The sequence below is a fragment of the Oryza glaberrima genome, chromosome 3, assembly GCF_000147395.1.
Source record: "Oryza glaberrima chromosome 3, OglaRS2, whole genome shotgun sequence".
Classification (NCBI taxonomy): domain Eukaryota; kingdom Viridiplantae; phylum Streptophyta; class Magnoliopsida; order Poales; family Poaceae; genus Oryza; species Oryza glaberrima.
The window spans coordinates 20135820-20161045 of NC_068328.1; the positions used below are offsets into that span (position 1 = coordinate 20135820).

The 25226-nt window shown below is 39.2% G+C and overlaps 1 protein-coding gene, 1 long non-coding RNA gene and 1 pseudogene across 3 annotated transcripts; 1 reads left to right on the forward strand and 2 right to left on the reverse strand.

Annotated features, from left to right (window-relative positions):
- Positions 1 to 2303: 2303 nt before the first annotated feature.
- Positions 2304 to 7867, reverse strand: LOC127767345 (tobamovirus multiplication protein 1). Its single transcript, XM_052292650.1, has 11 exons — positions 7491 to 7867; positions 5162 to 5252; positions 5038 to 5090; positions 4720 to 4812; positions 4545 to 4616; positions 4064 to 4136; positions 3930 to 3975; positions 3781 to 3844; positions 3416 to 3469; positions 2733 to 2810; positions 2304 to 2659 (listed from the first exon to the last, which is right to left on the reverse strand). The coding sequence occupies exons 1-11, from the start codon at positions 7680 to 7682 to the stop codon at positions 2567 to 2569; spliced, it is 909 nt and encodes a 302-aa protein (XP_052148610.1). The 5' UTR covers positions 7683 to 7867; the 3' UTR covers positions 2304 to 2566.
- A 6783-nt stretch (positions 7868 to 14650) lies between these two features.
- Positions 14651 to 17073, reverse strand: LOC127768044 (uncharacterized). 2 transcript variants are annotated; one of them, XR_008016543.1, is made up of 4 exons: positions 16505 to 17073; positions 16143 to 16249; positions 15893 to 16053; positions 14662 to 15035 (listed from the first exon to the last, which is right to left on the reverse strand). It is a non-coding gene; the product is annotated as an uncharacterized LOC127768044 (long non-coding RNA). The 2 variants fall into 2 exon arrangements; XR_008016542.1 differs by having other exon boundaries at positions 14651 to 16053.
- A 297-nt stretch (positions 17074 to 17370) lies between these two features.
- LOC127766306 (psbP-like protein 1, chloroplastic) lies at positions 17371 to 23409 on the forward strand (annotated as a pseudogene).
- Positions 23410 to 25226: the final 1817 nt, after the last annotated feature.

Genomic DNA, 25226 nt, shown 5'->3' on the forward strand with positions numbered 1-25226 from the left:
TTTTTTTCTCTTTCCTTTTATTTATTTTTTTCTTCATCGATTATTTTCTTCCTATAAAGATTTAGAGTGAATTTCATAAAACTACAGAACTATGCACCATATATCACAAAACTACATATTCAGTGTCTTCGTTTATCACAAAACTACAGTACTTTGCACAATATATTACAAAACTATAGATTTAAAATCTTGTTTCAAAAAACTATAGATTTAATATCTTCATTTATCATACTACAGTTTTAGTGTCCTCATTATCACAAAACTACAGGTTTTAGCAATGTTAAAATCTGTAGTTAGTTTTGTGATAAATGAAAACACTAAGGCTCCGTTCTAAAGTGCAGACTTGGCTGGGCTGAGCTGAATTGGTAGCAATCTGAATAGTAGGTAGTAGCACATTAACCTGCCACTTTAGAACGGGGCCTAAATGTGTAGTTCTAGGATAAACGAATACACTAAATCTATAGGTTTGTGAAACAAATTCTTAAATATGTAGTTTTGTGATAGATTATATAAAGTATCTATAGTTTTGTGATAAACGAAGACACTAAATCTGTAGTTACATGAAACAATATCTTAAATCTATAGTTTTGTGATAAATTATGCTAAATACATGTTGAATGTACACATATCCTTGAATGTACACATGTTGAATCTATAATTTACTCAGATATTTTTGCAAGGATATACATATCCTTGAATGTACACATGAAAATAACCTAGGACACGTGAAAAATGAAAAAAAAAATCAAGGGTAAACTGGATCTTCATTTCCAAAAACCAAAGACAAAAGAAAAATTATGATTCAAGACGGAGGCAAGAACATAATTGTCCCTCGATAAATAAATATATAGTATTTCGATCAATAGTTTCTGGGACAACTAAGCCATCTACACGTGGCCTCTAGAGCATAGTAAAAAAACCGGACCGGAGGTCGACCCGCTCTGGTCGTTGGTTCACCGGTCGAACCGCTATTTTTTATTTATTAATATTATATTTGATTTGTTTTATTTTAAATATTGGATCATCACAAATTGGTGAAAATATGCATAAATAAACTAGTATATCTATTATTATATGGCCACAACATCAAAAAAATAAATGTAGTGTGGTAACATAATTAAAAACCGGTTTGATTCTTAAAAACCGCTACCGGTTCACTGGTTCCCATAAAAACCGTCCGGTTCATGGTTTTTACCGGTTCAATTGCAGGGCGGTCTTTTTGTTGAACCAAGCTGCCAAGGTCGCTGTTTCCGGTCTTTTCTGGATCAACCGTCAGCCTGGTCCAGTTTTTTATACTATGCTCCAGAGATGAAGCTCATGAAGGTGAATGGGCTATTAGAGTTTCCGTTGTATCTTACTCCTTTCGTCCAAAAAAACCAATATAGTACTTGAATGGGACATAATCTATTAATCTAGACTAGATTATGTCCCATCTAAATACTATCTTTAAATTTTCTTTAGGACCGAGGGATTACACTGGAAGCAGACGTCAGCAACCGACTAGCCACCGCCTATTAAGCTGTCTCCCCTCTCTCCTCCCTCCGCTGCCCCCGTGGTTTCCGTCCCCTCTTCCTCCTACTCCACGACCACGCCCAAACACACGCTTTTATCAAACCTTCTAGATCCGCGCCTTCTGTACCACTGGAGGTAGATGTTTCTCCTCACCTTAATTTCGAGTTTCACCTCTCCTGCCTGTGATTCGAGCGCTCCCATTTCCTGTCTGCCTATGAGGACCCGATTGGTTTGATCGTGTTTCTAATTCTCTGGTTGCGATGTTGTTGGAATCGATTAATATCTGCCACTGAGATTTTGCCCTGGTATGGTGGTTGCTGCGGTTCTGCCCGAATTTATTTTGGTGGTTAAAGTTTCATCGAACTCGTGATTTCCCTTGATGGTTCCTGTGATATCTAAGCAATGCATGTTCGATTACCTCCATCCTATATCTTGTAACCGTACGGTGTGACATCTCATACTACAGGTTCCCATGTGTTCCGTCGTCATCATAGGGTTTGAGCGCACCGAGTATTAAGACTTCCGGATTTTTCCTATTCTCGGTTGAGTTTACTGCATTTTTTCAAATGGCACTAAACACTGTTAATTTGTTCATCTGATCACGTCCCACCAATTACAACGCATTACAACCACCTTCTGCTTTCAGCACACGGATCAACAAGACATCGGTTATTGGCGTTCTATAGGGGTGGAGAAATGACCTATATTTAAGTAGGAGCCGACTTAAATCACAACAATGCTCATCCGTTTGTGAAAGATCACGCACAACCTGATTTTATCAACATCACCTATTCAAATTTATAAGTTACTGATGTAATTAACTCCCAACGGTAAGTTTTGTTAGACAGAACAAAGTATAAATCATCTGATAATATTCTGGTCTCAAGAAATATAAAGCCCAGAAAAATGGGTCAGGAGAGGACAAAAAAACCTCTTCCACATCAGAAGCATGACATAGATGACCCATCAAAACTACTTGAAGCTCAGCTCAAATATCACAATTCTCGCTCTGAAACAAGTTTTTGGAATGCTTGTGACGACAAAACCAGCCCTTCTAACGAATAGGGTGGTACTGTGCTGATACTCGTTTCGGTGGAAGCTTACGGAGGATGAATAGGACAAGAGCAGAGGGCAGTATCTCCGTTAACTGTAGCAGGAAATAATGTATTAGAATATACAAGGGGCAGAATTAGGGACAATGAGCTTTTGATGGTACTTACCATATAGTAAAAGAAATCCAGTATTGGATGATCCAAAACCTCAAGAGATAGATCAGGATCAAATGATGACATCGCCACCTATCACCGTATTAATGCGATGTATAGTTATGAATTTATGGGAAAAATAATGATAAATGGGAATATGACAGCACCCCTTTGTGCAGGATCTTTGAACTATGGATGCTAAAGGCTAAAGGTGCCTCATATTGAACTGCAACTGCTAAAGGCTTAAAGGCTAAAGGTATGGATCTTTTAAATAGAAAATACAGTAGGAGCCTCTCCTGCTGTTTTCGAGTAAAAAAAAAGGCAATCAGATGACATAATCGAACTGAACCAATCAGATGACAATTTATTGCATTTGGGAATCAGACATGTGCATAATCAAACTGAACTACAAGAAAAAAAAACTGAGATAATTTTATTATGTATACTTTTGGCATGTCTGAAATTTCTGATATAATCAAATTTAATCATTAATAACAATTTAATTCGTTAAATTTGACATTACTTTGCATTAATACAAATATAAAATTATATACATAACACAAAATAAAATATCAAAGAAATGTGGGGGTAAGATAAGATATGTGGACATTAAATAGAGTGATAACTTTTGTGACTGTATGTCTGATGTACTATTAACAATAAATATTTGCATGCCAAAAGGGATCAAATACACTCACCACAATGCATCTTATCAAGAAACATGTGAAGCAAATTGCTGTCACAGTCCCAACCTGAAACAATTAAACATACACAGAGTTAGCATGCACTTGAACAAGGTCAGTCATACATCTAAATCTACAAACATTTTTCTCATCAGCATTCATTATAATGTACAATGTTTCAGCATTCAAGTTAAATGTTGAAGTTTCACATGGTTTCAGTGTTTGTAAATGAAAAATTCTATGTTTCAGAATTCAAGTCGAACTAATCTTTCACGAACATAGTACACAAAGCAAGAGTACAGAATCTATCTTCAACAACAACTTTAATAAACAGGAGAGCAAATGTGCATATATTGCATGCTAAAAATAAGTGTAACGACCTCATAGAGCTTCTTTCTGCGGCCCTTTGATTCAATCGGAAAACGCCTCAGCATGAAAAATAGCCTAAACAAAAGAAAAATATATACATATATCATCAAAATGAACAACTTATTGAAAGGAAAAATGCAATATCAATTGAACAAAATACCTTCCACCATAAATTAAGAATCCCAAAAGAGCTAAGAATGAGACAACTGCAAATGAAGAAAGAATAATCAGCGAGCTATACAGCTGACAAAATGATTAAACAACTTATCGAACAGAGGAAAGGACAGAACATACCTGATATAAAAATTTTGCTCACAGGCTCTAGCAGAGGACTATCATTTGTCCCAAGGTATATCCAAATACAAACCTGCACAAATATTCAATTAGATATGTTTTACGGTTACAGAATGATCAACCAAGCAACAACTCAGATACATTAAATACGCAGGATACAAGATGAATGCAATTGACTGTGCATATTACTTTCATGGTTAACTTAGTAGAGCAATTATCATGGAAAAATCATATGAAGAATATAAGTACCTCCGTCCAAAATAACTGCAGTTTTAGGAGTGGGGTAAATTAAGAGGGAGGGAAAATGACCCAGGTACCCCCTATTGAATGAGGGATGGTTGGGATTTGGGAGTGAAGAGTAGTTGAGGGCAAGATAGAGAAAAATTTGAATGAGAGATGACTGGTGGAACAAGTAGTACTATAGAATTGCGCTTATTGTGGGACAGAGGTAGTACAATAATTTGAGTATGTAAGCACCAACCTGGATTACATATATAACACCATTAACTGCCATGTATATAATCCTTAGCTTGCCAGTGGGAAGATTCTTAGCCTATTAGATATATAAAGAAATTAACAAATAAGTAAAAAAACACAATCATTTCATGGATTAAAAATTAAAAGGAACATGAAACTATAAAAGACATAGTTAAAACCTGATGGTATATTTCTGCCCAGAACAGCACAAGTAGCGTGTATGTCGAGAAAAATAGAAGACCAGGAAGATCCAATAACACCAAAGTATACACCTATTTAAACATAAAGAGTTCTGATGAGCAATCCAGCTAGAACACAAACATTAAAAATTAGGAAATCCATTGAAAAGTCCACAGACAAAGCTAGGTGTCGTGAAGTAGAAATATAATTTACACAAGAGTGTTAGTCCAAAATCAATTCATATACTATATATTATAATACTGAGAAAAAAAAACTCAAAACTTTTAGACTCATCAGCTTAAGTGAATGGTTCTTACTTTTGTTTGAAAAAGGAACACTTGAGCATGAAATCCAAACACGACAGCACGAACTGCAAGATGGCACATAGTAAATAAAAGTTGATATGAAGACATCAAACAAAACAAAGGAGCACAACATTACCTCCGTTTACAACAAAGTTCATCAGATGGAAAACCTTCTGGGTAGTCCAACCAAATTCAGGCACTCGCAACTGAATTCTGATCAATTGAACCTTCAAAAGGAAAGAAATTGTGGCCACTCATCATCTTGGAAGTTCAATTAAAGGTAAAATCACCATAAGATAATAATAAAAAATGTCAATTACCACATATCAATGACATGTTGATATATACATAAATGGAACTAAACTTTATTCCGCTGTCCAAATAAATCCTAACATGTTCCCAGCCAAATACATAAATGTTATATAGGTAACACTTCAACTCCACATCAATAATGACAAAACAAGGTTCGTACAAGGTTGATTGCACAATTTAGAAAAGAGTGAAGTACATGGGCGGTCTCTAAACTTGTGCCAGTGTGTCATCTAGGTCCCTGAACTCCCAAAATGCATTTTTAGGTCCCTGAACTTGCCATGTGTGTTATATAGGTCCAAACGGGTTCTAACCCACTCGATGCGCTGACGTGGCAATGCCACGGTGACACCTACGTGTTAGTGGAATCCACATGTCAAGCATATATAAAAAATAAAATTAAAAACCATATTTTCTCCTCTTAGGTAGACAGAAAAAAAAAGATAAAAATTCTAAGGTAGAGAGGAGAAAATATGTTTTTCTACTTATATTTTTTTCTATGTGACTGACACGTGGGTCCAACTAACACGTATGAACTATCGTGGCATGCCACATCAGCGCATGGAAGGGGTTGGAGCTCATTTGAACCTATATGACACCCCAAAACAAGTTCGAGGACCCGAAAATGCATTTTGAGAGTTTAGGGACCTAGATGACACACCTGCACAAGTTTAGGGACCGCTCGTGCACTTCATTCTTTAGAAAACATTAGTGCAAAAAAATGTAACTATAGGAAGATAGCAATAGCAGTCTCCTCACTTTTCAGTAAGTGTAGGATCTCTTTGAAATGAAAAAGCCATCTGCTTAGATCACATGAAATGTATACTCCACAAGACAGCATAAACATTTTCATTGAACCAACTGAACTCAAAAGGATTAAGAAATGGAAAAACCATCTGCGTTATCTCACGAAACATATACATATTCACTTAACCAACTATTATCTCACGAAACATATACATATTCACCTAACCAACTAAAGTCAAAGGAAACTTAATGTGTGACCGTGTGAGAAAACGAGTCCTGCACAATGCAGTGCCATATGAGCTTCTTGGACTAAAACACGAGTGCATAACAATACCAAAGCAGTATTCCCTCCTAGAGAAGAACAAGAATAATCCAAGTCAGTGGAGCGCGCACAGTATTATGCAGCATGAAATGCAAAATATAACAACAGCAAAACATAAAATCCCATTAATATTTTCAGCTGGAGATTAATTTATTTTGCGCCCCCCCCCACCCCTCCCCAACCAAAAAAAAAACTAATAATAAACTGTTTCAAGCCAACACAATTTGGCCTTTTGTATTTTTTTTTTTCATTTGGATGACAAACAACATGAAGCTGTGGTCATGTCACAATACTACAAAGGGACACATAGTTCATACCTCTTTTCCCCTCATCTTGGAATTAACATGGCAATAAGTCAGTTTTTTTTCTTGGCAATTGTCCTCCAAGATCTTTATTTGTATTGATTAACTATTTCTTTTAGATACTTCTAATCAAAGAAAAGGAAAGGTTGTGGTGCCTATGGTAGCTTGAATGTACATAAAACATGTTTCTCCACGTTATTCCAAAACATTCAAGTGGCATGTGATTTAAAACGAAGGAGGTGGAAGGGCATACAAATGTAAGACACTATGCACATGTAAAATTTATATGCATTGTATCCATAGCAAAGGATTTTTACAGTTAATTGAAGGAATCCATAAAACCTTTAGGTTTTATAAATGATGCTTATGCAGTTGCAGTCGAAATGCTCAATCAAAACAATAGGAAACTACCATGATTCCACCATTCACTAACTAGAATCACATGCTAGTGTGAACATACGCATAATCGGGAGGAATATTGAACTAGTTCCAATCTGCAATAAGGTATATATGGTATAGCAATATAAGCTTGGTGAGAAACGGCCACACACAAACACGAAACGCAGTGTAGGAAAGCAACTGTGAATGCATCAGAATCTAATGACACAGATACCGCCCAAATAATTAACCAAACGGGCATCCCTACCCGTAACCTGACACATCAAATGTCCAGATCAAGCAGTCAAACTTATCCACAAGCCCCGCCATGAGATGGGGATTAGGCGATTCGCCCCCCCCCCCCCGGGGGGGGGGGGGGGGTGTTAGGGTTACACGAGGGGGGTTACCAGCGCGACGGCGGAGACGAGCGCGTAGGCGGCGGAGAGGGAGAAGAAGGCGCCGTCCTGCCACGCCGGCGACCCGTTCACCTCCTCCCACCAACCCCGCAGCGCCAGCGCCAGCGCCACGGCAGCCATCTCCGGCGTACCCGCGAGCGCCGTCGCCGTCGGCAGGGACGGCGAGGGGACCAGCTTCCTCATCTCCGATCTCCCACCTCTGTCTCTATCGCCGTGTCGTGGTGCGGGCGTCAGCGAGAGAGGCGATAGCTCCTCTTCCTCCTCCCTCCTCCGCCTCCTGGGAAGGAAAGATCGAGTCGAGGAGATTAGGCAGGCGGCGTCTCCGTCTCGAAAGGCCCAATCAACTCGCTCGCTTCTTCACTTTTGCTGCCTGAGAGTTGAGATGTGGACGCGCTGAGACGTGGACATGTGGGGCTCCGCCGCGACCATGGCCCACATGTCCGCGGCTTATTCGCTTACCGCTCGTGCAACTCATCCAGCTCCCGCTTTCGGGTGGACGGTGCATTGGTCCACACAAGTTATCGAAGATCAGGAATGGATCTCCATTCCAAAATATATATACATAGGGCCTGTTTGGTATAGTTTCAACTCCTAAATTTAACTTTAAGAGTTGGGTCTGAAGTGGAGTTGTGAAGTTGCCTAAATTTTATTTAAATTCCTAAATTTAACTTTAGGAGTTGGATCTGAAGTGGAGTTGTGAAGTTGCCTAAATTTTATTTTGTGAGAGAGCTCCACCTAGCTCCACTCCCAGTTTTAGTGGAGCTGAAACTGTTTGGCTGAGCTCCAGCTCCAGGAGTGGAGCTGTGCCAAACAGGCATATAACTTAATCTAATACTTCCTTCTCCCAAAATATAACTACCTAGTACAGGATGTGACATTACCTAGTACATTCCTGTCCAAATTCATAGTACTAGGTAATGTCATATACTGTACTAGGTAACTATATTTTGGGACAGATGAAGTATTGAATTATATCATATCTAATACTCCCTCCATCTACTTTTGATAGTCATATTTCATCTTGGTACACAGACCAATGATAAGTAATTCTACTTATCATTCATTTAAACATGCTACTAGTCATTCCTCGTAAACAAGCGATTCATTAATATTTACATTTCACGATGCTCAAGTAGCCAATCTTGTGTGGAAGAATGGAGAGTCATGCATTAAATCCGAGAAAATCATTAAGATGATAGGTTGTTGAATTGAAATATGCCTGTCAAAAATAGAATTTTCAGATTTGGAAATATAACTATCAAAAATAGATGGAGGGAGTATTAGGTCAGGTTTCTATGGGACTGACAGATTACGTTTTAATTTATTATCGTTCCCACAAATCTTATATAAAATATTTTCTCTAACAAAGAACTCTAGGAGAAATTCAATCCTATCAAAATTCCTATGAATTTTTTTATTGGCTCAAAATATAGAAAATTTGCAGGAGTTCTAACATGAACTTAAACCTCTTAAAATAAATCATTCGTGTATATCTTTCTTCTCTGATTCCTGCGTTTTCCCGCGCTCTATCTAAACGGTCATTCCTATTGTTTACAAGCATTTTTCAATCCATAGGATTTGAGTTTCTATGCCACTTTAATCGTGCATTTTTCATGTTTCCTGTATGTTTGAGAATCATGCATTCCAAAGGAGGCCTAAATTAATCTTAGGTTGTGTTCGACGGCTGAGGATTTCTCTCATTCTCCTCGTGCAGGCATCCTAAACTACTAAATGGTGTGGTTTTTTTGCCAAAAAAAATCTATAGGAAAGTTGCTTTAAAAAATCATATTAATCCTTTTTTCAAATTTAAAATAGTTAATACTCAATTAATCATGTGTTAATGGCTCACCTCATTTTACGTATCTTCTCAATCTTCTCTTTTCCTCTTCTCTCAAATGCAGACCCCCTTTGATTTGAATGAAAAACATAGGAATTTTGTAGAATTTTAATTCTACATGATTTTTTTCTATAGCGCCCTTTTCAAAGGATTGAAAAGTATATTAAATGCTACTACATCCATCTCAAAATATAGCAACCTAGAACTGAATGAGACATATCCTAGACGTATCGTAGTACTACGATTCTGGATAGCCCTCTATCATCAGTATGAAATTCCTAAGGAATCCTCAATCCATACAAGTTTTATAGGATTTTTAACCTGGAGGTCCAACCACATGAAAAGTTCCCTTTTAGTCATTCTCCCTCATCTAATTCTTGTGTTTTTTTTATCACAGTTGAATTAAACGATTATTTCTATATTTTTTACGTGTTTATAATCATATATTTTACACTTGTATTTTTGCCCAAATTCTATGGTTTTTTCTCTTCCCCCGTTTTATCAATCTTGTGTTTCAAAGGAGCTAAAAGTGGTGTGATAAAATACATTGTTATACTCATCTATCTACCCTATAGTTCACCAATTGTGTCTTACATTCATCATTTATCATTGATCGGTCAGGATCATCTCACTCATATCCAACGCCCCTCGTCGCTCCCACCTCCCTTCTCTCTGCCGCAACCCTCCCCCCCCCCGCACCTTGGATGGCGATCTCCTCTGTGTCTCTCTCCCATCGCTCCCCTCTCTCCCATGTGTCTTACATTCCTCATTACTCATTGATCAGTCATGATCGTCTCACTCAGATCCAACGCCCTTCGTTGCTCCCACCTCCCTTCTCTCTACCGCCAGCTCCACTCCCACGCGGATCGTGATCTCCTCTGTGTCTCTCTCCCATCGCTAATCGCACACCTTCCCTTATCTCTCTTAGCCGCCAAGTGTTCCCCTTACTCTTGTCCACACCACCCTCAATCTCCACCTATGCACTCGCCTTCGCGTCGCCCCTGATACGCGCTGTTGCAACACCTAAATCTGTGGCGCCGCTCTCTTTTGTGCCGCCCCTGATCCGCGCTGCTAGATCACTATCACTGTGGCCATCGTCGCTTGCCTCTTCGATCTCCTCGGCACCATCATAACTCCGTTGGTCAACCTCGCCGATTTCCTCCGCGCTGCTGACGTCGAATCGTCGCCATTGCCATGCCTCATTGATCCTCTCCGACAACGCGATGTCACTGCCGCCTCCTCTGTCTCAAGCACCATCGACGCCGATCCGTACTCACGCCGCCGCCCACGGTTCACCACCGTCACCCACAAATCGCTGTCGAAAAAACCTTGACATCGTCTCAGGCTCCGGCACCACCATTCCCTATTGAGGGCCATGTACAAGTTCATCTTCCCTTCTTCCTCAGCCGCTCGGCCCCCTCCCCTCTACCACGCCCCGATTTCTTCCGTGTCGGAGACAGTGGTCCAGTGCTTGCTCTATGTCGATGTTGACGGTCGTTACAGACCAACTTCAACCGTCAATATTCCTAAAAATGATAAAGAACTGGCACTACTCGCATGCATATTTATTTAGAAATAATCTAGTTCCACATGTACTTGGCAAAAAATTTGAATACAATAGATTACCTTATAAATAAAGGAGAAATGGTGGAAAATACAAGTTCAACCAATCAGAGGTCGACACATGGCGTACAGATGGATGGAAGGGCCCACAAACCCAATTAAACACATGCAAATGGGCCCAACCACTATGTCACTGGACCAAGGACCCACCAAGAAGAGCCCCGGATGAAGGACTAGGCCAGGGGGACCAGCCAGGGGTCGCTGAGACCCAGGGCTAGCCCACCTGGCCCTCAATTTTCATGTGCTGGTAGTTACCAACCTTCCAAGGCGGTTGTGACTGTTTCTACCATAAGAAATCGCCATAGAAGGGACACTTGGTAGCTCAAGAGAGAAGATGCTCCTTTGGATGCTTAGAATCTCCACTCCCCAAGTCTTGTCCACCACTATATAAAGGGCATTCTTCCTCTCCTCCAACACACACCAAGAAGGAATCAGAAGAAGAAGCTCTCCTTAGCTATTTACACTTTGTTCTAGTGCTAGTGGAGTTAGAATTAGAATAGTTTCCTAGTTCTTCGAGTTTTTCGGAGAATTCGGATATTGTTCTAGTAGCTTATATTCCTCTTGTAAGACTTTATTCTATAATGAAACATTCTTCTTTATATAGTCTTTGGTCCTTTACTTCATTTGCACAATTATTTGAGTACCAACTCTAGTCTAGGCTTGTCTTGTATTAATTATATGGCTAGCTTACCAGAGATATGCAATGGTATTGGCTTAGTGTACGTTCGTATGATTGCTCTGTCATCTGCAAAGATGTAGAGTAATATTTAGTAATGTAAGCGCGATACTTAGATTATTGAATATCATTAAGTGGTGCTATATGCCACGGAACTGTAGAGATAGGCTGCTGATGGTGACAGCTCAGTACAGGTATTCCTCTAGTGCGTATATAGGGCTAAGAAAGGTTCATGATGCGAGTACTCCTCCGTATCTATAACCAATTGGATGGCCATGATAGATTATCGTAAGGAACTCGGTAATCAGGGGTGGTTTCTCGATATACCAGGAGAGCATAACCAGGGGATTATAGCCATATAGTTGTACATTAGCAAGTGTATATACTAAAATGACTATATATTAGAAGTATAGAAATGTGGTTTTCTTTTTTTTTTTCATGCACTAGAAAAGAAATACCCGTTCATTGCAACGGGTGAAGGCTATTTTAATCATATTGTTAGTGTACGGTTTAACTAAGGTGAAATTTACTATGGGAATTTGCATGATTGAGCTGCAATCAGGAGTCCGATCATCTCAAGCTAGCATGCAAGATTTTTAAAAGTGATTTCTTATATGTCTCCTTTTGTATTTCTAAAAGCAAACAAACTTAAAAACTGACTCAAGCACGGATTTGTATTTCCAAATGCGAATGAATTTAAAAACCGACTCAAATACGGATGACATACCAAAATATCGGTAAAAACATCTTCAATTTTTATAATAGTAGAGATTTAGATTAGATTTATTATTGAGTGAGAGTATTCTTATAATGTTCTTCAATCAACCCTTTACCTTATAATTGATTAACTCCTATATAGACTTTGATCTATATAAGTGTGATGTGAATTAATAACATTGTAATCCGGGTGAAATGCTACATCAGTATATCCGTGCGCTTGCGGATTATATATGTAACCGTTAGAAATACCGACTAATATTTCTGGTACCATTGCTAGGGATAATGTTCATAGTAATATTGTTAAGAAATATCAACAGTCGACACGGTGCTCTATGGGTAGGCTGCTCCAGTCAGGTCCTGATCCTAATCACCTGCGAGCTCCACTCATTCAATCTCTATTCCCCTTTCACTATTTGGTAATTGGCCCTGTTTAGGTTTTATCTTTTTTCTTCAAACTTTCAACTTTTCCGTCACATCGAACTTTCCTACATACACAAACTTCCAACTTTTCCGTCACATTGTTCCAATTTCTTCAAATTTCTAACTTTAACGTGGAACTAAACACAGCCAAAGGTCAGTCTTCGTTTGATGGACTGATCATGATTTAAGCAATTAATCACACACTTGGTCAGTCTCAACCAAAACAATTAATCAAATTGGGTTGTCCACTTGATTTTATGGGACCGTTCATTGGTATAAAAGTGATCTCATCCCCAGACAACAACCAACAACCCCCCCCCCCCCCACCCCTACCACAAACACCCCCAATTGTCCACGGTCGAACTAATCCTCCCAATCATCTGAAGGTATAATAATATCTGAAGTTATGTATGGGCATTAGGAAAGTATTTTCTTCAACCATCCTTCCACATTCAATCATACCTCATTTAAAAAATTTTCTTCTCGACTTTAATATTTACTAAATTATTTGAAAACATTTATATTATAGAATAGACAGAGTATTCTATCTATCATACTTATGCCAATAATAAAGTGGGCATGCCATACTCTGATATCTATCTATTATATCATTAAAGGAATAGAAAAAGGAGCCTCCACGTTCGCTTTCAAGGCCTAGAAATTCTCACATTAATCGGAGAAAAAGAAAAAGCAGAGTACATATAGAAATACAATTTAGAAATAGTTAAAATTCGGAATTAAAACTAAGGAATATTGGAATAGAAGACTGGAGTCCATATAGAAATACAATTAGGAAACAACTGAAATTCGGAATTAAAAATAAGGAATATTAAAAGTAGAGTATAGAGTCCATATAGAAATACAATTAGGAAATAATAAAAATTTGAAATTAAAAATAAGGAATATTAGAAGTAGAGTATAAAGTCCATATAGAAATACAATTAAGAAAAAAAATAGAAATTCGGAATTAAAAAATAAGGAATATTAGAAGTAGAGCATAGAGTCCATATAGGAATTTAAAACTAACTAAAATTTGGAATAAACATAATAAAATTAAAAGTAGAGTTTAGAGTCCGTATAAAAATATAATTTACAAATAACTAAAACTCGAAATTAAGAAAAACATGGGAAGAAGAGTTTAAAGTCAATATAGAAATACAATTTAGAAGTAACTGAAATTCGAAGTTAAAAATTAGTTTAGAGTCCACATAGAAATACAATTAAAAATAATAAAAATTTAGAAATAAAAATAAATAATATTGGAAGAAGAGCATAGAGTCTATATAGAAATACAATTTACAGAAAATTTGGAATTAAAAAAAAAGAAATATTAAAAAACAAGTCAATATATATAATTTACAAATAACTAAAATTTGATATTAAAAATAATTAATAACTAACACGTATATAAAATACAATATGAATATTACACATTAGTAGTTTTGTAAAGTTATTGCAAAATTTAAAATTATGTATCATTTTAATATATTTGAATAATATAATGAGAAAACATACTATATGCTATTATATGAGAGAAAATATAATGATGCTAGCCGCGCAAAAAACATACTATATGCTATTATATGAGAGAAAATATAATAATACTAGCCGCGCAATCTGCGCGGACCACCATGCTAGTTCTCTCTTAATTTAGGTGTGTTCTTAACTCTTAAGTCATGGTTTCCAACTTTATCCTTTTGTTTTCCGCGCGCACAAACGAAGGGATAAAGTTGCTCAACTCTTAAGTCATTGCTCAACTTTATCCCTTCGTGATCCAAAGAGTAAAAACCATCCATCGAACAAGTAACAATGAGCTCTGCACAGAGGCAACAAGGTCATGAATATGATTTCTTTGCAAATTCTACGGGCACAATGTATCAAGAATAGATAAATATTTATAATAACTAACTTGGATTTGAAGGATGGAATAACAATGACTTCGTGATCCACGTATGTGCTGAGAAAAGAAAAATAGAAACGTTGTTGCTCCACGAGTAGAAATTCCCAATCCCCAGATTTATGAAAAAATTGAGCAAAAGAAACCGAGGTTACAATCAGCTCGATCAGGATGGCGTGCTTCTCTTTGTACGAATACTGAAACATCAGAATGAAAAAGAATATTCTATTGAAATGCTCACATTTTCCGAAAAGGAAAAGATAATTGATCGAAAATAAATTAGCGATATATAAATCCTAGAACAATTGTGGCCACGCCAATTCTGGATACATCAACCAGTATAGCGACTTGATGAGGTGAAACCTAGCCAAACAAACAAATCAGTAATATTCTCAGGGGCATAGTAACAGTATTTTTGGGACCACAACTAATTACAGCAATACGCCAAAACATAAAATTTAAGTAGTGACAAATTAATACTCGCCTTGCTTTATTAATCTCTTTCACAAAAATATTTTCATATTCACCAATCGTGATTAGAGTTAAACCATAACAAATTGCTTCCATATGCATCTCTAGTCCAGAGTGCAGTTAACGGACAGACTTTCAATAGCTAGTCAGCTAGAAGCTATGCTGCATCACTCCAGGAGAAAATGGTGTTTATCCACAAAATTTTGTAATTGAGTGATTTCAAAATTAGACAATTCATCATAGCTCCCGTCCATACCAACTCACATCAATCCAAATTGAGCATGCAAAAGCACAAACTAAAGTACACTACAGCATATAAAAATAGATCATTGAAGGGACAAGAATCAAATTTTGTGATCAAATTTTGTGTCTGTCTGTCTGTCTGTCGAAAAGTGATCGAGAATAGATAAGTCTCCCAGTCTACCATACAACTTGGAACTGCATATATATCAAGTTCGAATCCAAATTATAGCTAGTGAAGCAACAATAATAATGTGATAAGAAAGTGATCTAGCTAGCTGCATACAACTTCCAACCTCCAGCAAGGACAGAAGAAACATGTAGCCCTCTTTTCAGTTTTGTCAAGATTGAATGCTACATAGTACAAGATGATTTAGGCTTTTGTAAAAAGTGTATTATTTTCTTATGTTAGTTCATGATAGCTTGTCAGGTTTCTAATTTGCATCTGTCAGTAATTCAATTCATGACGATGTCTGAAAATGAATTATTCATCTTTAGCTTGATCTCACCTATAGTCTCCAGGTAGCACCGTAGGCTGCTGCTCCTCTGTGCCCGCCCAACAGTGGAACCATGACGATGTGTTCGGGTCACCTTTTGGTTTTAGTGGTAGTTTGCATGTTGTTCTGGAACTGAATTTGGCAAGTGCGTTACTTTGGTCAGATATATGAACCTGAAACGTGTTTCTAATTTGGTCAGATATATGAACCTGAAAATGCACATATGAAAAATATGATTGAATGGTGGTGAGCAGTGGAGGACTTCTTAGACACGGCATCGTAAGGCATGAAGCAAATGGATGCATGGCTGCAGTTGGCAGATTCATCACTTCTCCGGCAAGCACATAACTGGCTAAGAAGAAAGATCACCTGAAATGACAAACACTAAATCAGACTATACTCAAAGAAAGAAATCATTTAGTGCACCAACTACATGTTATGCAATTTTGCCTGTCTTGATTCTAACCAGAAATAAATCATTATGCAATTGCCATAACGGAGTGCTCTTAATGGGCCTGTGATGTAAGCGAAATATTTGCTACTCGGGATTGATTATTCTTTCAAACCTAAGGTCCATATTACCACTAAACACAACAAATAATCTGCATCTTTGATGATCAATACCACGATTATGTGAACACCAACCAACTTTGATGACGGCAAGTTATGGTGGTGGGTTCCGGATCGAGCTAGATGTGGTAGCAAAGCACGGAGGTGGAGCAGACTGTGGCCCTGACGGGGTTGCCGTGGAAGGGTCAGTGCCTCGTGACAACCGCAATGGATCGGCGGCGTCCACATCGAGGCAGCCGTCGCGGGTCCAGAGGGGATCCCGCAGGCGAGGTCTTTAGGTGCAAGGATGGTGTAGAGGTTTGATTGGGGCGGACAGGTTCTCAACAACAGCACCTGGGCCATGGATGATGGATCATCGGGGGCAGCGCGGATGCAGACCGGGGGCGCGGAGGTGAGGGAGGGATCGCCGCGCGCAGGTGGCTTCTTTAAATCCTGCGGCAAGGATGCAGACCGGTGCGCGCAGGCGGCAAGGGAGGAGATCGCGCGACCGGCGGCGCGATTAGGGTTAGGGGAGGCAATGGCATGGTGAGAGGGATGCGGGAAGGGGCGCCGTCGCGCTGGCAGCGTCGATCGGTGGGGCGTCGTGAGAGCGCGAGGGAGGAGGAGCAATCTGAGAGGCGTGATTTTCGGCTGACGGGGATGGGTGCGGGAGGTAAGGCTGAGGGGGAGACTTCGGGTGATCAGAGCCGTTTGATTCAATGATTTCTGTCCGTTGGATTTGATGAATGAAGTATAAAGGATGTAAGACCCTGTTGGTGGATTATAGGGTAGATATGGAGGGGAGGGGTTAGGGGTTACAACCCCTAAAAAAAACACAGTCACACAATCACAGGGGGAGAATGCATTTATGCATATTCATTTGGTAGGGCCAACTTGTCGGCCGTGTTTATCCGCTGCTCGGCTCTAGGATGCACGCAGCCATGGCCACCGCTGCCACCACCACCAGATCGTTATCCCTGCATGCGCATGCCCTCCCTTCTCCCACCACCGGCACCGCCGAGACCCTCTCAAGTCTCATCCTCCATCTCCCTCCGGTCAGCGGCGCTCGCCGTCAGGGGCTCAGGGCCGTTGCTTTCCCAAGCAAGCAAGGATGCAGGCCCAAGAAAGCTCCGTAATACGAAGCTTAGCAGCGTCATCTGATTTCGTTCAAAGAATTTCCCAATGCACGTAGTCAAGACCCTCAATCTTTAAAATAAAAATGATTTATTGATATGGGCAGGAATAACAAAATGTTTCTTCGAGGATGCGTGTCCATATTTGGCATTCTAGGATTTGTTACCTTCGTCTCACAAATTTGCATCGTTTTGCCGTTTCAATCTGTGACGGTGAGAAACATTTGTGTTCGGATTGAAATTGTAAATTTGTTTAGCCAGCTTTTTTATTCACTAAATGGAATTCCAAGTTAATTCATACTCCTAGCCAACATAAATTGTGAAATTAGTTTCAGTTCCATAAGACAGTGAGTACCACACAAAATGAGAATTCGAACCAATGCTGCATACCTGTGAACCCAATGAGTAACATTGTTCCACTCAACCGACCCATCACCTCATGTCCTCCTCCTCGATGATCCTTATGTGCCAATCCACCAATTGTTGATAGCTGCTGATGCATTGCTCCTGGTTTCTTCTTTCTTGTGTGTATTGGTGTGTTCATGTTAATCTTAGTGATTTTCCTAAACTATGTTACATGATGCAGAGGAGAGCTCTAGGTGGAGGATGTTGCTCAGGAGCTGCCGTGTTTCTTTCTTTGGCCTAATCCGGTAGCATGTGATTTGTCCTTCCATATTAATAGTATCTGTGTAGAATGGTACAAGTGTGATAAATACTTGACTGTGTACTAGCACTCAGACTTGTGAATTGTTTTATTGTTAAAAATCATGTGCCCCTGATCTGATATAGTCTTAGCAGAGGCTAAGAAAGGGTTCTTACTTGTCACCGACAAGAAGAATGGATACTCCTTCCTCTACCCATTTGGATGACAGGTAATAAACAGTCATTGCTAAAGGGTCACATGATGTAAGGTTGCATCTCATTTCCTTAATTTTATTTTGAGTTTATAACTACCCATGAAGTGGTTTGTTCAAGGGTAAGATAAGGTGTACGAATCGTATAGCCTTTGGAAAGTGTGAGCGTCAACGCAATTACGACCAGCAAGAAAGACATCAGTGAGCTTGGTCCTCCAGATCAATTTTATTTTTTATCTTCTATTCGTCAAACATTTGGTCATGTCGCTGCAGTTGTATGGTGAGAAGGTATAAAATCTGATCCACTGTAATGTGTTATTTAGGTTGTTGGAGCTCTTATACGAAAGGTTCTGGCCGCATCTACACAAAAGACAGTTAATTGAAGCAAAAGAGGTGCCTTTTTTATCACATTATTCGTGTAAGATGTCACACAATATTAAGAATGTTAAACCATCATAAAAAAATGCAAATCATTTAGTAATTTTCTTTGGGATATAAGAATCAAATGATAATGTATTGACTATCCTCCATGTTCCCTTTCGCAAATGGAAATATTTTATTACTCCTTTGTTTAAACTCATAAGATCTATGTCATTGCACATAATGATGTATGGAAGAACTTACTGCACTTGAGTTCACAGCTCTCCAAATTTTGCCAGGCATGCGCTTGGTGCAATTGCCATTGCAAATGGTATTGTCTAACAGAAATATGTTTCTCTCAGCATGTTGTTCTGCTAAAGTATTGTCTGTTGTTGACATAATTCCATCGGCTTATTTTGTTTCTACTCTTAACTTGGATCTACAAAGATTGCTTAATGTTGCAGTAGTTAAAAAAGGTCGATATGAAAGGAAAGACTTCCATATCAATGGCATTAATGTTGCAGTAGTCATCTATTGTATTTTCACTATGGATTGGATTTTGCAGGCAAATTTTACACATTGACGACTGGAGCAAACGAAAGGAGATGGAGAAAATGAAGAATAGACTGCATACGGTCGTCGATACCATCAAAACTGAGGCAAAAGTATGAGGGAGGTGCGAGATATATTGTGCTGATTTTCCTTGTTTGTTTTTTCGTTTCAGGAGGTCCAACTGATGAGGTTCGATGGTGAATGTGGGGAACATAGATCGGTTGTACTGATCTGTTTTCTTTTGAAATGTGTGACACAAATTCTATTTGTTTGTATATCTTCCTAATGTCGGCGCTGATCCTTCAATTTACATGTACTGGTGAGATTAAGAAAATATGTAAATGATCCATCTAGGGATGGCAATTTCCCCATTGGGGCCAGGGATCCGGCAGGGACCCGCCCCCACGGGGCTGGGGGCGGGGGCGGGGGAGAATTCTCACCCATGGGTGAGTGGGGACGGGGCCCCGCAAACTTCCGGGGATGGGGGCGGGGATCGGAATTAACCCGCAGGTGACCCGGAGGGGCCCTGGAGGTGAGTTACTTCTCTAAAAGTAGCTCATTGCAATAATATAAACCCAACAAACCCATTCAAAATTGACATATAAAAGCTCAACACCCTAGTTCCCCTCAACCATAATCCTTCAACCAACCCACACAACCGGGGGCTATTGAAATTTTATCATAATATTATTCAGTGTATTGCAATATTTTTATGAAGTATTAGCTCCATCCGGTGATGCGGGGCCCCGGTCACCCGCCAGGTCCCATGTGGGGATGGGGACGGGTGATGTTTTCACCCGACTTCCTTTGCGGGGCCAGGGCCAGGGATACCCGCATAAGGGCGGGGGCGGGGGCATTCCGATCCAACCCGGCCCTGCCCCGCCCTGTTGCCACCGCTAGATCCATCGAATAAGCGATGTTAATTAGAAAGTCATTTGTTGAGAGTGAGAAGATCTATACTGGCCAAATGTCTGGGTTTTATGGCTCAAATAATGCATATATATATATATATATATATATATATATATATATATATATATATATATATATATATATATATATATATATATATATATATATATATATATATATATATATATATAGGTAAATTAACTGGTGCTACATGGAGTATGGGCTCCAAGATTCAAATTGAGTATATATCCAATTTGAATGAGTATGAATTTTTTTAAAATGTTTAGATATGAACATTAACTTCTTTACTAACAAGTTCAAACAAGTTTGAACTGAGTTTGAACTTTTTTTTGTTAGATTTTGGTTCTAGGTATATAACATCCAAACATATAATTCGTTAGGTATGTAATAATGAATTGTGAAATAAAGTTGAGTTTGAGTTGTTTTGTTGTTAGGTATTTGTATGAATCAAATTCATATACCTAGATATCTACTTACAATTTGTAAATTTTTAAAAATTTGAGAGAATTTGTGTGTTTTATACTTTGGAGCCCGGGCACCATAGAGTCCCATATATATATATATATATATATATATATATATATATATATATATATATAATTCTACACCTGGGGTGTAGAATAGCTATTCTATACCCCCTCCCTCCCAAGGGTCACACCCACCTCCCCCTCCTTACCAAGGCCCAAAACCCACCTCCCACCTCGGTCAAAGGCCCCTCCCACCAGTGAAACCCGCCTACTAACTCCCCCCATCACCCACCTCTTCTCAGCTCTCGTCCCAGGACGGTACAGTAACACGATGACCACTGTGCAGTAACACTGTATCTTACGTGTAGTAACAGCGTTAAAATATAGTTGAAATATAGTCATGACGTATCTACTTTTGATAAGCTCTTTTTTCTAGCATCATGGTACAAACGGTTTTAAAAAACCTTACATCACTTGGGAGATATCGTTCTTCAAAGCTTGACTTTTTTACAATTTGTCTCTTCACAAGTAGTAATACTGTACTATTACTTGTTACTACTTGTCTGTTGTACGTTACCACAATCGCATCACGATGTTACTACACTGCGTTTTACTATATTTTTTTAGTAGTGTTACTGCATAAACACGTGGTAGCGTGTACCTTCCGTGCAGTAACACTTTTACTTTTATGCAGTAACGTGCAGTAACACTTTTACTTTTATGCAGTAACAAGTATATGGTTATCATCTGAGACTTTTAACTTATATATTTTTGTTTTAATTCCTGATTTACTGTAATTCACCACAATATTACTGTCAAAAGTGCAGTAACGTCATATACATGCAATAACACTATATTGGAGGGAGGAGACGGATTTTCTTGAGAAGAGGGAGGAAGAACGGATTCTTGAAGAGGGGAGTATATAGATGCATTTTGAAGTTTAACCCTCCACATGCAGTAACACTATAGTATTATTGTGGGAACGATTTTAAAAAATAATACATATCTTGTGAGATATTGCTTTTCAAATATTGGCATTTTGAACTTTAACCCTCCACATGAGTAACAGAATGTGTAACTTGCAGTAACAAAAGCATACACATGCAGTACCATAGTTTTACCAAATGTATACAATTGTTCAAACAACTCCTACATCAATCAGACCTCGCTCAAAGCCACCTACAGACTTTACCTGTAGCCCACCTATTCGATCTTCATCTCGTAAAAATGACATAGTAAAACAATAATTATCGTGCAGTAACATAGCTACTTGAAAGTGGTAATATGCGCCTATTATGTAGTAACACTTCTACTTTCGTGCAGTAACAAGTATATGGTTAGCATGTGAGGCTTTAACCAATATAATTTTGTTTTGATTCCTGGTCTACCTACTATAATTTTACTATGACGTTACTGTCAGAAGTGCAGTAATGTCCTATGTGTTATACAGTAACGTCACATGTTACTGTACTTTTACAACAATGTTACTACTAGAGCATAGTAACATGTTACGAGTTTCGATAGTGAAAGATATTAGAATTGATAATCATATTACTTTCTCATAAAATTCTTAAAACAAATAGTATCATTAGATGAATTGGTTAGAAGAATGTGCTTTGAACTATGAGGTCATGGGTTCAAGTATTGAATTTGGCATTAATTTTTTATTTTTCCAGAAAAGAGAAAACTACATATATATATATATATATATATATATATATATATATATATATATATATATATATATATATATATATAAAACATAACGTGCCATTTAATTAAATGGCACTCCTCACACCACCCAACCACACCCACTATTTGCATGGATAAAATTTTTACTCCTCTACTAACTCTCCCACTCACACATCCTGCTCATCTTCCTATAAGTAATGTTTTTAATGATACACGTCTATTTATATTAGTTGCTAGTGCTGATCAATCATTCCCTATTCTCTCTCTCATTTCTCATCCTAATTTTTCGGATCTAGCAATTTGCATCCACGGCAGCGATGAGAGGAGTGACACCATTGACATCGACAAGGAGGCCTCCAGTGAGCAGGCAACGACGGCTGACGGAAACCTCCAATATGCAGGCGGCGAGCCAGCGATCGACGGCGCATCCGGGCACTAGACGGGGACTGGCTGGCGTGGAGCAGGCAGTGCTCACGGAATCTGACCGGCGGTGGCCTCCGGCTACTCCGCTTTCTGCCTAAACCGCCGGTGTTCTACGGGCCTGTTTGGCACAGCTCTAGCTCCAGCTCCACCCCTCCTGGAGCTAGAGCTCAGCCAAACAGTTGCAGCTCCACCAAAACTAGGAGTGGAGTTGGGTGGAGCTCTCTCACAAAATGTACTGGAGTTGTGGAGCTGTCTAAACCCAGCTCCACAACTCCACTCCAAACTCAACTACTGGAGTTATATTTAGGAGTTTGAGCTGTTTGGTACAGGCCCTACGTCTATGGTGGCGTCGCTCCAGGCTCATGGCTAGAGAGGAGACTTGCTTAGTCCAACCTGTCCCCATTCACTCTCCAATCTCAATCCTTTTTTTCGGGATCTAGGGGCAGCCGGCAGCCTCATCGGCCACCGGGGCGACAACGTCTCCCTACACCGGCGACGTGGCTTGCTCCGAGAGAGTGAGCCTAGGCGGCAGCTCATGGACGGAGACGGTGCACCGCCGGATCTGACTCCTCACCCGTGTTGCGATGGGCGACGCCGGCATCAACAGAATCAGGGGCGCAGAGGAAGCCTATCCTGATCGTCGGCGTCACCTTCCTCCGACGCAGCCCCGCACGGTCGTCGGCGTGCACATCCGCGCATTGCCCCTCCAAATGGGACAAGTCCCCCACCGAGCCCTGCTCTTGATTGGACGCCGACAACTGCTCATGGCTGAGCTGGGATTGGAGCTCCTACCGCATCTGTCTCTAGTCTCCGCCGCCAGGACCCATCCAGCCCATGCCCGCCTTCATCTGTGCCATCCACATCCACCTCCTCGCCACCGGCGTTGTTTCCTGCTTGGGAGAGAAAGGGGCATCTGGTCTGCTCGCAGCGCTGGAGCGATAGGGATGCTCACGGTGCTGAGACCGGCGCCGTCGCCTCCTCGCTCATCACCGCGTTGACTAGGTCTGCCTTGCTCATCTTCTTCTCTGTTTGGGAACAGAGGAAGACAGCTCCACAGCCGCTGGTTTTGCTTTCTCGATCTGAACGCCACTGAGAGCCATCTATGCCTTCGTTCTTCCCGTGTGTATACATGTGATTCATCACAGTGGAGTAAAAAATTTTATTACGTGTAACCCTTTTTATACATGTGATGTGATTCACTACACATGTAGACTGAAAAACATGTAATGTAGTGCAAACCACATATACAATAAAAGCCTGGAAACTGTTATCGAATCGAAAAATGGATATCTGATATTTGTCCACGTCACCATGAGTAAAAGTTTAACTGCCAATAAAAATTTTACTCATAAGTAAATTTGCGAGTAAAATTTTTACTCATGATAACATGGACAAATCTCAAATGTCTATTTTTCAAATTAATAGTAGTTTTTAAATTTCCACTACACATATAATTTACACCACATATTTTCCCTCGTATAACAGTTGACAGTGGAGTAAGAACATAACTACTGTTTTTAATGGTTCAATTTTATCATGCTACGTCGTGGTCAATAGACCTCTCTGTACTCATGTCTATCAGTAAAAAATAACTATTGATATTTCATCTGTGTAAGTTTTTGACCCGGTGAGATTTTGATTTTTAATAGTAATAAAGTCCGTGGTAAAAAAAACTGCTATCCACGTATTGCAATAATTGAAATTTTATATACATATATTCACTTGTATATATAATCATGGGAGATGTGTAATTTTCTCCTCCTTGTACGTTATGTAGTTTCTTACCCGGGAGATTTTTTTTAATGATTGATATGGATGAGTGAATGTAAAAATAATATGCATCATAATCTTGATTGTATGTGTTAATATGCACGTAAAAGGAACATGATACTCGTATTTTAATGACTGAACATTTTTACACACATTTTTCAATATGGAATGATTAAGCAAATTTATTACTAACAAAAATAACTACAAAAATTGATGTAATAAAAATATTACTGCAAACAAATTAAGAGTAATGCAAAAGATTTACAGGAGTGAAAAATTTACTATACTCCTACTATTATCGAGCCCTGACTTTGCTCAGTAATTACGGGAGTAAAAATTTTACTCCATGCAAAGATAGACATGATTTTTTTACTCTGGTAACTTTTTTACTCAGTAATTTTTTTTACTTATGGTGGGAACCGATATTGAAGGCCACGTGGAGACAAGAAGAAGGAAGTACTTTGGCACGTCAGCGAGGAAAAACCAAAAAAACCGGAAATGCGGTGCTCTGTGAGGTAGCCGGTAATTTTTTAACTCGAGATAGGAGAGGGGTGGGAACAAAACAGAGGTAAGAGATAGGAGGTGGACTAGTCAGAGAAAACGCAAAACCAAG